The sequence below is a fragment of the Psammomys obesus genome, unplaced genomic scaffold, assembly GCF_907164565.1.
Source record: "Psammomys obesus unplaced genomic scaffold, mPsaObe1.curated_primary_1811, whole genome shotgun sequence".
Lineage (NCBI taxonomy): Eukaryota > Metazoa > Chordata > Mammalia > Rodentia > Muridae > Psammomys > Psammomys obesus.
Genome location: NW_026596134.1, coordinates 1,573,940 through 1,585,933, shown reverse-complemented (window position 1 = coordinate 1,585,933; position 11,994 = coordinate 1,573,940). Strand labels below are relative to the sequence as shown.

The following is an 11,994-nucleotide window of genomic DNA, read 5'->3' as shown; positions in this document are numbered from 1 at the left end:
CAGATCTAACTAGGTGCTGACTGTGTGACGCGGGACAGCAGCTCTGGGCGTGCGCCCTGCTAGGCAGCCAATCAGAGAGCGTCGTGGGACAATGGCCCGACACCTAGCGGAACTCGTGGCCCCCCTGATGCCCTTGCCTGTGCACACATACCCGTGGCCAGCTCTGCCACGCTTTCTCCAGGCTGTTGGGAAAAGCGAAGTGACCCTGCCCCTCTCCCTACCGGCCCGGCCCCGCCCCCCAGCTCTGGAATCGGGACCTTGGCCTCCGCCAGCGGATTTTCCGCGGTTGCGGCTGGCGGGGCAGGCGGAGCCCGGGCGGAGCCTGTGGCTATTTCAGGCTGTGCCCCGCCAGGGCCAGGACTAAGGCCGTCCTGTCCCGGACACAGTAAGTGACCTCCGCCGCTGTGCCTCTGTCCCTACCGCTCTGCGTAGCTTCCACTCCAGTCCGGACACAGGGTCTCCTGCCGGATTCCCCGAGGGAATGGCCCTGAGCGGCCAAGGAGACGCGGGCGGGATATTTCGGGTCCCTTGACCTCCAGCTCACCCACTGCTAGGGACACACAGGCTTTACCCTGAGGCCCTGGCGCCAGGGTTCCCGCGAGCAGCGAAGCGCTCACTCTGGTTAAACCGGGACAAATGCTAGGGAGGTTCAGGGTTACAATAGGAAGGTCCCAGCACCCGCGGGACTCCCTGACCGGGTGGCCTCTTGTGAGGGTGACAGAGACAGTGGGTTGCAAGACCAGTGAGATTCTCTGTGGTCCAGTCGGTGTCTAGAATCGAACTGAAGGAGGTGACGCCATCCAGCCACCAGAGGCAGCCATCCCCTGTGCCTTTTCTGCCTCAGTGGGCCCAGCTTGGTGATACTTTAAACCTCACCTCATCACTCTTTCTGCTGCCTCCTGGGGGGCGGGGGAAGCCTGCAGTCACAGGGACACGGGACCGGCTACAAGGCCCATCCTGGACCAAGCTCCTGGCTTGTGATTTTGCCACAGCCTCTGAGCAGCACTGGTGAGGAGGGAGAGAGAGGGCTCATCCTCATTCCACAGATGGGAAAAGTGAGACCTACTGAGGAAGGAAATTGTTTAGCCCTCACACTGGAGAGAGGTCTCGCTGAGCCCACGGCCGCCGTTCCCTCTTGTACAAACAGGCCTCTGACGGGACAACTGGGACCAGACATGCAGGTTAGGGCTGAGTAGCTCCATCAGCCAGCCCAGCCCATATGGGTGTTTGCCTGCAAACCGGATAGGTTGGCACAGGCCTTAAACACTAAGTCATCCTATGCGAAATTCTCAGGCCTCATAAGGTTAAAGAAGGGGGCTCTCTCTGTTCAGGGTACCTAGTGAGGGTGATAAGAGCTGGGGTGGAGGGCCCAGGCTTCCTGTCTGGTCAGGGTGCTCTACCTATGCCCTAGTTATGGAACAAGTCCCTCAGGAAATGGGCCAGGCGGCCAAGCTGGTGGAGACAGAGGAGCCATGGGAAACAGGCCTTATCAGCGTCCCTAGAGTCTGCTGTGTTTGGGGCAAGCACCTCCCTCTGCAGCCTCAGTTTCTCCTTTGTGATGGTGGGTTTTCCCACCTGCCTCATGGGGCGGTTCCTGGGTCCCTCCAGGTCACTTTGATGAACTGAAGTTACAGCTTGGGGTGTTTGTTTTTGGGGGACGGGACAGGCAGGCCACCTCCTGGTAATGGGCCACACTATTTACCTGCCCCTGCCTGCTTCGTCCCTCTAGGCTAGCTATGTTCCCGCTGGTTGTCCTCCCTCTGACAATCCAGATACAGCAGGGGGTGTGGGCCTGAGAAAAGCCAGTCCTTTAAGCCAGATGCTCTGGCCTCCAAGCTCAAGCTGTTGACCACAAGGTTATTTTAAACTAAATAACACGCTTGCTGGAGAGTGAAGGGATGGGGTGGGCACCTCAGAAGGGAGTGGAAACAGAAGGTTTTGTGAAGTTGCGTCACCCCATTTGTAAGCAAGCAGAGTAGTAAGCTGGAGGCCAAGCAGCATGGCTTCCACACTCAAGTTGCTGTGTGACCTCAGGAAGCCCTGAGCCTTGCTCCCAGGCAAAAGGCTTCCTGGGTCATGTGCCCAGGGTCTGAAGTCTGAGCCCCAATCCTAAGCCAGCATAAGGGACAGGCTCTGTTCCTCTTGTGGTCCCAGTACAACTGCTGTGTTTTTGCTTGTGGTATATTTTGCTTGTGGTATAAAGCTAGTTACAAATGTTGAAAGGAGGCAGAGGGAGGAAGCAGAGGCTGGTCTCAGTGGGGGGGTGCTAGGGTTCTGTGACCACCCCATGGCTGTGAAACTTTTAGGCTGGCTCTTACTGTCCCGAGAAATGGTAACCTGTGTCCTGTCTCCTCACCAGAGGCTGGTGGAGTCAGAGAGGTCCTCCCTCCTCACATTCCTTTCCCTCCACTATCAAGGGAGGGTTTCCCCACGTGCAGAGACTGCCCCTCCCCCAGGTCTGGGAGGCCTGGAGCCTCCAGTGTCTTCCTTGCCTCGGAAGACAAGCTGTGGGCACTACAGTACCTGTGGCCAAGGAAGGTTGGGGCCAGAAGGTGCTGGTGGTGGAAAAGAAAACAGCCCTGTCATGGCTGGGAGGTGGCTCTGCACAGGCCTGGGAGCCACTCGCGGTGAATTCTGATGACTTCATCTTCCACCTCTGACCTGCAGGCCTGAGCCAGGGTGATGCTGAAGATGGTGACTTTCTTCCAAGGGCTTCCTGGCCAGCAGTCTGTACTAGGGACCCTGAACGTCCCTGGAAGCCCCCCAAAGCCACGCTCGACGTCTGAAGCGGAATCAGAGGCCTCCATGTCAGAGGTTTCCTCCGAGGACCTGGTACCACCCCAGGAGCCTGGGACCGTTCCTGACAGAGAGGAGGAGGAGGCCGAAAAGAAGAAGAAGAAATCCAAAGGGTTGGCCAACATGTTCAGTGTCTTCACCAAAGGGAAAAAGAAGAAAAGAGGTCAACCCGGATTATCCGATCCGGAGGTCCAGCCCCAGTCCCAGCCGAAGCCAGCCGGCCCACTGCTCACAGGTAGGCTGCGGCCATCGTGGGGCTGGAGTAGTAGCGCGGCTAAACTGGTCCAGGTTTGGGCGGCGTAAGGGGCCCATAAACCAGCCAGCCAGGACAGTGGGCAGGTGAGACGGCTGGGCGAGCCGCCAGTCTAGGAGAGGGGGCCCTGGGCTAGGGTCTTTTCTGGGACATTGGTCTCGTCCCTGGAATCTCGGCCTCTTCGTGCCCCTGGCCGGGTTCGTCCTAACGCGGGTTTCTGCGCTCCAGTGGAGGAGCTCAAGGAGGCCCTGGAGCGCGGGCGGCTGGAGACGGCGTGGCAGGTGCTGGCGCTGGAGCAGGCGCTGGAGGCGGCGGCGGCGGCGGGCGGCACGAGCGGCGAGGAGCTGGTGTGGCGGCAGAGCAAGGTGGAGGCGCTGTACGCGCTGCTGCGCGACCAGGTGCTCGGCGTGCTGCGGCGGCCGCTGGAGGCGGCGCCCGAGCGCCTGCGCCAGGCGCTGGCCGTGGTGTCGCAGCAGGAGCGGGAGGACCGGCGGGCGGCCGGGGGGCCCGCGGCGGCCGCGCTCGAGGCCACGCGCCCGCGCCGCTGGCTGCAGCTCTGGAGGGGCGTGGTGGCCGAGGTGGCGGCCGAGCGCCTGGACGCGCAGCCCGCGCTGGCGGCCGACGGCCGCTCGGAGGCCGAGAGCAGGTTCCTGCACATGGGCCGCACCATGAGGGAGGACCTGGAGGCGGTGGCCGAGCGGCTGAAACCGCTCTTCCCCGACGAGTTCGACGTGGTGCACACCTACGCCGAGAGCTACCACAGGCACTTCGCGGAGCACCTGGGCGCGATGGCGCAGTTCGAGCTGTGTGAGAGGGACGCCTACTTGCTGCTGCTCTGGGTGCAGAACCTCTACCCCAAGTGAGCCACGCCAGCGGGTGGGGTGGGTCCCCTCTACGGGACGGGGAGCAGAGACACCTGAACCCACGGTGTCGGGGTGAAGGGGGAGAGTTGGGAATTGTGCCCCATAGGTTGGCTTTGCACTTCCGTTTCCTGGACCTTGCCGTTCTGCACTTGGGGGAAGGGAGGCAAGAAAACAGGCTTTGTTATTCATTCTCGGGGGAGGGCAGCCCCACTCACATGGAACGAGGAGGAGGGGCCGTGAAAGGGGCATCTGGACATGGGTGGCGTGGGGGGAGGGCGGATGGGTGGAGCTGGGCAGAGCTCGGGGCTTGAGGGGAGACCAGGCCTGGGGGAGTCAGGGAGTCTTACGTCCTGAGTCAGTTCACATTTTAATGGATGTACAGGCAGGCAGGGAGGGGACAGGGCGTACAGGGAAGTAATAGGGAGGAGAGTGTTCCAGGCAAGTGGAGTGACGGTTCTGGAAGCTGAGCTGCTGTGTCTCAAGTCAGCGGTGAAGCAACAGTGGAGCGGTACTAGCTGTAGATGGACCGTGGGTCCTCGGCTAGGCCCAGCCTCAGGCATCCTTTGATTGGCCCAGACTCTGTGAATCCCAGAGTGTGCCTACCTGTCATCCACACCAGCCGGTGGGGGGGAAGGGGTGGGGGCGGGGAGTGACTTGTGTTACAGAGTGAAAGTTCCACAGCACTCGAGACGAGGAATTCTTACTGATTCCTCAGACCTTGAGTGTGAAGTCTGCAGGAGGAAAGGCTGGGGGTATCCAGTGTCAGGAGTGTGTAAGCAATTGGCCAGGTGCTGAGCCAGCCTCCTGTGGGAGGGATGGAGAAAGGGGGCAGGTGAAGAGCCGGGAGGACACAGGGAAAGCAGACACGGGCTTCCCGGGATAGCTCCTGCTGTGTGTCCTGACTCACCAGGAAATGCCGGGCACTCATGCCCCCTTCCTGCCCCGTCACACCCTGGGGTCTCCTGGCTTGGGGTGCAGCTGCAAAGCAGGCAGCTAAGGCTAGCCTGAACATGGAGTCCAAGGGAGCATGTTGAGACCTATTGGGGACAAAGCATGACTCACATGTATCCAAACTGGATGACGGGCACAGAGAGGGTCACTCTCAAGGTTCTAGGCAAACAAAGGGACTTGAGGAAGTGCCAGGGCTGGGCAGGACCCCTGGGAGTTCTGGGCCACTTGAGGCACCAAGAAGGCTCCATGGAGCAGTTCCAGGGCGGCCCTTCCTGTTCAGCCATGGCCTGACCTGGGGGAATGTTGAGGCTGGCTGGCAGGGCCAGTGGAGTCAGGAGCTGTGTGTTGTATCTGTGCAAAGGGGGAACCTGGTAGACAGATCAGATCTGAAAGCTGGCTCAGGGCGAAGGCGTTGGTGGTGGCCAGGGCAGAAGCAGAGGGCAGGAGGAAACTCCTTCCATCAGCCGGGCAGGAAAGGGTGAGGGCTGGTTGGGGGCGCAGGGCAGGCTCCAGACCACGAGGTCTGAGAAACTAGTTGGGGGCGGGGAGAAGAGGCAGGGTAACTCCAGCCTGAACTAAACAAGGGTGGTCTGACAGGCTCAGAAGCTGAGGGTGTCAGCTGAGGCAGTGGGCTAAGCTACGGGGTGCTGCCGGGGCGTGTCTCATGCCAACGTCTCTCTCATGCCAGCGTCTCTCTGCTCACAGAGATATTCTGAACAGCCCTAAGTTGGCACAGGAGCTGCAGGGCATCGAGCTGGGGAGCCTCCTGCCTTCCAAGCAAATCAGGTTTCTGGAGGCCATGTTCCTGTCCAATGAGGTGGTGAGTCCAAACATTAGGGACACGGCCTGGGAGGGCCGGCTGGAGGTAGAAGGGACATCAGGCAGGGTGCAGGACTCCCCACGTGTGACACCTTCTGGATGAGCTTGGTGACATGCTCACTGCTACTGGGACCTGTATTTTTCCCCCTAGACCAATGTGAAGTCGCTCATGGCCCGAGCTTTGGAGCTAGAGTCTCAGCGTTGGGCCCAGGATGTGGCTCCCCAGAGCCTGGATGGCCGCTGCCACAGTGAGCTGGCCATTGACATCATCCAGGTACCACTATCTGCCCCTCAGGCCCAAGGTGCACAGCGACAGCCACAGCTCACCTTTGGCGGGGTGGGGGTGGGGGGTCCAGCCCCATGCTCCTCCCTCCCACACTCCACCCCTGCCCCAGTCCAGAGAGGCACCTGCTGTGCTCATCCTGTGCTCCCTGCAGATCGTTTCCCTTGGCCAGGACAAGGCTGAGAACATTACTCCCGAGGTGGGGGTGCAGATAAAGCAGCTGCTGCTGGTGGAGCTGGCTGCCCTACTGAGGAGGTGGGTGTGCTCACAGCAGCCGGGGTCCCTGGCACCTCCGAGAGCCATGGCTCTTCTTGCACCTGTGTCGGGGGGGGGGGGGGAGGTCAGGTTAAGTCAGCTCTGCCCTGACAACTACAGCCCAAGGTCCTCTGCCACCGCTCCAATTCAGGCACAATTCGGGGCTCCCATTCAGGTGGGGTGACCTCCGCCGGGAGTCTGTGCTTCCTGACTCTTCATCAACAAAGCTCCCTGGCAGAGCAAGTCCCTTCCCATGACACCCTCAGAATTAACTTGGTTTTGTCCCCACTTCTGAGAACACCATCAGCCGACTATAACAGCTGCAGAACAGAAGACTGGGAAAGAGGGGAAAGAGTGGGGACCCCAGAGTCAGGCAGCACTTTCTCTAGAGCTCTGCTGGGGCTCAGCTCCTCTGGCCTTCAGGTTTTGCAGCTTGTAATGTATTGTTTGGGAGCTTATGGCCCCTCCCAGCAGCCCTGCAGACTGAGGGGAGTAGTTTCTGTTGTCCCCGTGTTTGAACTGGTCCTGAAGGTGCCCTTTCTGGTTCTGTCAGCTACCAGCGTGCCTTTGATGAATTTCTAGAGAAAAACAAACTGCTGAAAAATTACAGGGTCAACATCATCGCCAACATCAACAACTGCCAGTCGTTCCGGTGAGAGTGCCGGGCAGAGTAGCCTGATGGAGAGACGGGGCAGATGGAAGGTGGAGCAAAGAAGGGAAATTAAAGGGTCACAAGGCTGTGAGGAAATGACTGGGCCTGGAGCCGCCCCAGCAAAGGGGTGGGGTGCTGGAGGAGTCAGCAGGATGCAATTGATTTATTTATTTATTAGTTTAGCCTTATAATAAAACTGTGAAGCAGAAGCGAAGGGTGGAGAGCTGGAGACTTGCCAAAGGTGGAAGGGCATGTGCCTGGGGCACGGGGCATCCATGGGGAGACTTGGCCTGGATCCCACAGGGATAGGGAAAATAGTGGGGGTCCTAGAGCAAGACCTAATTTAGGAAGACTAGTCCAAGGCTCACTGCACGATGCTGTAGGTTGAGCAGGCTGTCACGACCTCTTGCCATTCACTCTCCAGGATGTCTGTGGAGCAGAAGTGGCAGATGCCTCCTGATTCTCTCAACCACCTGCTGGAGCCTCTGAAAGAGCTTAAGGCTCACGGCTTTGACACCCTGCTCCAGAGCCTGTTTTTGGACCTGAAGGTATCAGGATCCCCGTTCGGGGGGGAGAGGGGGCATCCTGAAACCTGGCACAGGAGGGGAGGCAGGCAAGGGGGTGCAGAAGCACCGGCCTCGGACCTGTGGGGGGCACAGATGGGGGTGTCCCAACGGCAGCACCGCAAAGGGCTCTCCAGCTGACCCCCCCCCCCATATCCTGGCTTTGCCTTGGCCTGGCAGGGTCACAGGGCTGAGAACATCTGCAGAATTCTCAGTCCCCCCCACACACCATTCCTGGGGTTCAGGACCTTAGATAGCTAGGCTCCATCTCCTGGGGCCCCTCAGGAAGCAGAGGAGAGGCTCCCTGCTCACCTTCAGAACCAGAGGTGCAGTGGACAGCCAAGTAGGTCTGGGAAGCCTACAGGGTGACCCTGGTAGACCTGGCACAGGGCTCAGGCCAGCCAGACGCAAAGCCTTGTTTATGCAGGAATTTATTTATTTAAGAGGGAAGCAGGGGAAAGACCTCAGGGCTGCAGACAGGCTGACCTGGCAAGATCTCCTGCACCACAGCTGGGTGGATGACCTTGGAGGGAGGGTACACACGGACCTGCCTCTGCAACCGATCTCAGAGCGGGGATCTGAAAGCCAGCCAGCTCCTGGAAAGCCCTGGGGACCCTGCTGGTCATGAGTGTCTATGTGAGGGTGTCTGCGCCCGGCTGCCCTTCCTTTCTGGGCGTGACCAGACATCCTGCCTCTCGCCTCTTTTAGCCACTGTTCAAGAAGTTCACGCAGACCCGCTGGGCAAACCCAGATGAGACACTGGAGGAGATCCTCGCTACTGTGGACAGCAGGCTGCCTGAGTTTTCAGAGCTGCAGGATTGTTTCCGGAAGGTGAGGGCTGGTGCTTGGAGCTGTCTGGAAGCTGACGATGAGTGTTTATACCCCACGCCCCACGTGTGTTCACACTTTTGCCTCTGTGTATCCCTGGCGTTTTGTCTTGGAAGCTTCAATTCATGGACAAGAGGAGCCCCCTCCCCCCCTAGGGCGGGTGTCAGTGCATGGCTCACCCCCGCCCCCGGCCTCTGCCTGCCCAGGAACTCGTGGAGGCCGTGCACCTGCACCTGGTAAAGGAGTACATCATCAGGCTCAGCAAAAGGCGCCTGGTCCTCAAGACCGCCGAGCAGCAGCAGCAGCTGGCAGGGCACATCCTGGCCAATGCCGAGGCCATTCAGCATTTCTGCACTGACAATGTGAGCACCCCACTCACCCCGAGAGCCCCGGGCAGCCCCACAGGGCCTCTCCCAGCCTGGCCAGACGCTGCTCTGAGTCTAAGTGTCCTCGTGGGGAAGGGGCACCATCCTTCAACCAGCCATCTCTCGGCAGGGCTCCACTGCAGCCTGGCTGCAGCCTGCCCTCCCCACCATTGCTGAGATTATCCGCCTACAAGATCCCAGCGCCATTAAGATCGAGGTGGCCACATACATCACCCGTTACCCTGACTTCAGGTGAGCACTAGGGGCCTTCGGGAACTGGGTGGTCCGTGCCAGGTTCCACTGTGCTGTGAGCGTGCTCATGACCACTCCCATGCTAAGGCTCCATCCAGGTGGGGTCATGCGTCATGCCCGGCACTGTGCTGAGACCTTTGCCAGGACTACAAGCAGTTGACATCACCAGGACCCTACAACGGCTAGCTGTTTATTGTTTGCACCTGAGGCCTACGGAGCTGCAGGAACGTGACCCATAGCCAGTCATGGCACGGCTAGGTAGCATTTCCACAACTCATGTGCTGAGCCTTACATGATAGTAGTATTCAAAGATGAAAGTGAGGCCAGGGCCTGTCGCTCAGCCTGCGTATGACTGGCACCCCCAGGGTCTTGGCTGAGGACCTGGTGAAGCATGTGCTGTGCTCTCTCCTACGCTGGGTCACCTGACGTGAAAGTTTGAATTGGTCTTCACTCGGGTTGACCTAGCTCAGCCTGCTCTAGTCTGAGGCTGACCCATCTGTTCAGTCATCTACCTACATACACTGACCTACACACAGGCAAGCCCCCGTCTGCTAATCTAGGAATTTACTCTCCTGCCACCCACAAAGCCATCTATTCATCTACCTCTCTATCTGACTTCCCAGGTAATTACCCATCTGTCCTTCTGCTTACCCACTTATCGATTCTTCTGCTGATCTGTCCATCCGTCCAGTTCTCTGTCCATTTCTCTGCTTGCCTGCTCATCTGCCTGTCCATCCATCCACCCTTCCACACGGTCACGTACCCATCCTTCTACTTTCTCGTGTACCGACCTGTTTGTTCATCTGCCCACTAACCCAAGCACTTTTCCCTCTCCTCTGATCACACCAACAGTCATTCACCAGCATTCGCTGTTCTGTGCTCCAGGCTGCAGTGAAGTGCTGGGAAAGCTCGGTCTCAGTCCCCTTCCTGTATCTTTCAGCCTAGTGAGGGCCAACCTTGATGAGACAATTAAGCAGAAAGAGAAAATTCCAAGTTCTAGGGTTTAAGCATCTTGAATTACAGGGAATGCTGGACCAGAGTGAAAAGCCGTTCAGAGAGGTGACACTTGGCTGAAACTTAAAGGGTGGGAAGGAGTTGTGCCCCTTGGGGGTGAGGAGATATGTCTGGGTAACAACTAGTGCGAAGGTCTGGAGACGGGGAGACAGGGAGGGCAAGGCTGCCTACTGGGCAGAGCGGCTGGCGGCAGGTTCTGCGGCAGGGCCTGGAGCCAGGGCAGCCAGCAGGGGCTGTGAGCAGGGGTGTCTGTGAGCAGGACTGACAGGGTGCTCTCTCTCCTTGCCAGCAAAGGCCACCTGAATGCCATCCTGGCCATCAAGGGCAACCTACAAAGCAGTGATGTCAAGAGCATCCGGAATATCCTGGACATCAACACCGAAGTGCATGAGCCCTCCAGGCCCCTATTTTCACTTATAAAAGTTGGCTAGCTTTTCCAAACGTCTGCTACGCTAATGACCACGCAGTGGATGTCAGGCACCACCCCAGCCGGCAATGTTCAAATGGCACCGGCTCCCACATTCTGCCACTGCTTCTGCCTAGCCCTGGCTCTGGAACAATATCTGGCAGCCAAGATTAGACAGTCGCTGTCCAATGGGGCCCAGATCCTGCTGTGGGGAGCCGGCGTGAGCAAGAAGTTTCTTGTAAATGATTATTCATCTTGGGCGCACTGAGCCAGTTGCACCACAGTCTGTGGTTTAATGGCCTCCTTCGGGTGGTCCTGAGTAGTCCCCTCCAGCCCCCTAGGACAGCAGTGAGGCCTCATTTATCCTGCTTCCTTCAGCCCAGGGCTATCATGAGATAGAAGTGAAATCAAAGGAAGAAGGAAAAGATTCTATCTGATCTGGTGTCTGGAAGGAGGCTTCTGATGTGCCACGGTGGAGCTATACCAGAACCTCTTCCATGGTGGCCCATGGCTCTGCCATGTGGCCCCCGGTAGCACTCCTGGAGGGCCCTCTTATTCACACCACGTGGGCTGCCCCCGTGCATGTGTGTGTGTGTGTTTAGGGAGTGACCCAGAAGGGGTCCTCCCGATTCTCTCAGGCTGAACCTTCCTGCTGTAGGAACAAGCCAAGGGGCGGTCTCTGAGGCTCCACCCTTTGAAGTCTGGGAGCTCAGGGGTCTGGCAATCACTCTGTTAGCTTTCTGTCGGTGCTGTACCAAGTTTCCAAACATCGAGTGGGTCTGAACTAGAACTTTCCTTACAGTTCTGCAAATCAGATGTCTGATACTAGACTGAAATCTAAGGGTAGTCAGGGCCCATTGCTTCTATAGGCCCCAGGGGCTATATTTCCTGGTCTTTCCCAGTTTTCAGAGGTTCCCCACACCTCTTGTCTGAGGCCCTTCTACCCTAAGAGCCCGGGACAGCCACACATCTGTTCTTCATGGCCCCCACAGTCACCTACTGTGACGCAGGTCCCTGTGATGGCACCGAATCTGCCTGCAGACTTGTTAGCAGCCTTGATTCCAGCTGTTTGCCATGTCACCTACTAGTCACTGGTTATGGGGACCAGTGGGTCCCACAGGGTCTATACTGGAAAGCAGGAACTCAGTGTCCCATTAAGGCACCTGCTATTGCGCAGACCCTGCTCCTCTCTCGCCATGAAAGCCTCCTCAGCACTGACCCAGCCCTGATTCTCAGGGCCCAGGCTGGGATCCGAAGCCCCTTCTCTACATTTATCCCTTTTCCCAGGTACTTGCCTTACAAAACTGGCCAGTGTGAGCAATGAACAAAGCCTTCCTTCATATCTTCGGAGATGTTAGCTTGTTTGATGACATTAATACTGTTAATATTTTTATAGTGTTGATTTTGTATGTGTCTACTCAGGACAGAATCCAAGGGATTTTTTTTTTTTATGGCTTGATATAAAACTGAATTCAAAAGTGGCTCTGGTGTGGTTTGTTTGGGGAACTGCAAGGTATGGGGAGGGGCTGGGGTCTGTCTAGCAGCTTCAGCCTCCCATTGTCTGCAAACCCTCTCTCCTCCAGTTCTGGTTCATTGCCACATTCCTGTCTCCCTAGTTCCTCTGGTCCAACCTATAATATGTCTGCCCCCTTTCATGAACTTGGGCCTGCTCCTTCACCCCTGCCTGTCTCAAG

The 11,994-nt window shown here is 58.0% G+C and overlaps 1 protein-coding gene across 1 annotated transcript; it reads left to right on the top strand.

Moving 5' to 3' along the window:
* Positions 1-215: 215 nt before the first annotated feature.
* Positions 216-11,781, top strand: Tnfaip2 (TNF alpha induced protein 2). The gene is made up of 12 exons (XM_055593149.1): positions 216-385; positions 2,668-3,031; positions 3,278-3,908; positions 5,569-5,683; positions 5,834-5,956; positions 6,120-6,220; positions 6,774-6,872; positions 7,297-7,420; positions 8,144-8,266; positions 8,470-8,625; positions 8,759-8,880; positions 10,184-11,781. The coding sequence occupies exons 2-12, from the start codon at positions 2,683-2,685 to the stop codon at positions 10,323-10,325; spliced, it is 2,085 nt and encodes a 694-aa protein (XP_055449124.1). The 5' UTR covers positions 216-385; positions 2,668-2,682; the 3' UTR covers positions 10,326-11,781.
* Positions 11,782-11,994: the final 213 nt, after the last annotated feature.

What these genes read in the sequence shown, in the direction of transcription:
- Tnfaip2 (XM_055593149.1), top strand. Translation starts at nt 2,683, where the DNA reads ATGCTGAAGATGGTGACTTTCTTCCAAGGGCTTCCTGGCCAGCAGTCT. An exon ending in GTGCAGAACCTCTACCCCAA is followed by an intron (nt 3,909 to 5,568) that starts GTGAGCCACGCC and finishes CTCTGCTCACAG; the next exon opens with AGATATTCTGAACAGCCCTA. An exon ending in ACCCGTTACCCTGACTTCAG is followed by an intron (nt 8,881 to 10,183) that starts GTGAGCACTAGG and finishes TCTCCTTGCCAG; the next exon opens with CAAAGGCCACCTGAATGCCA.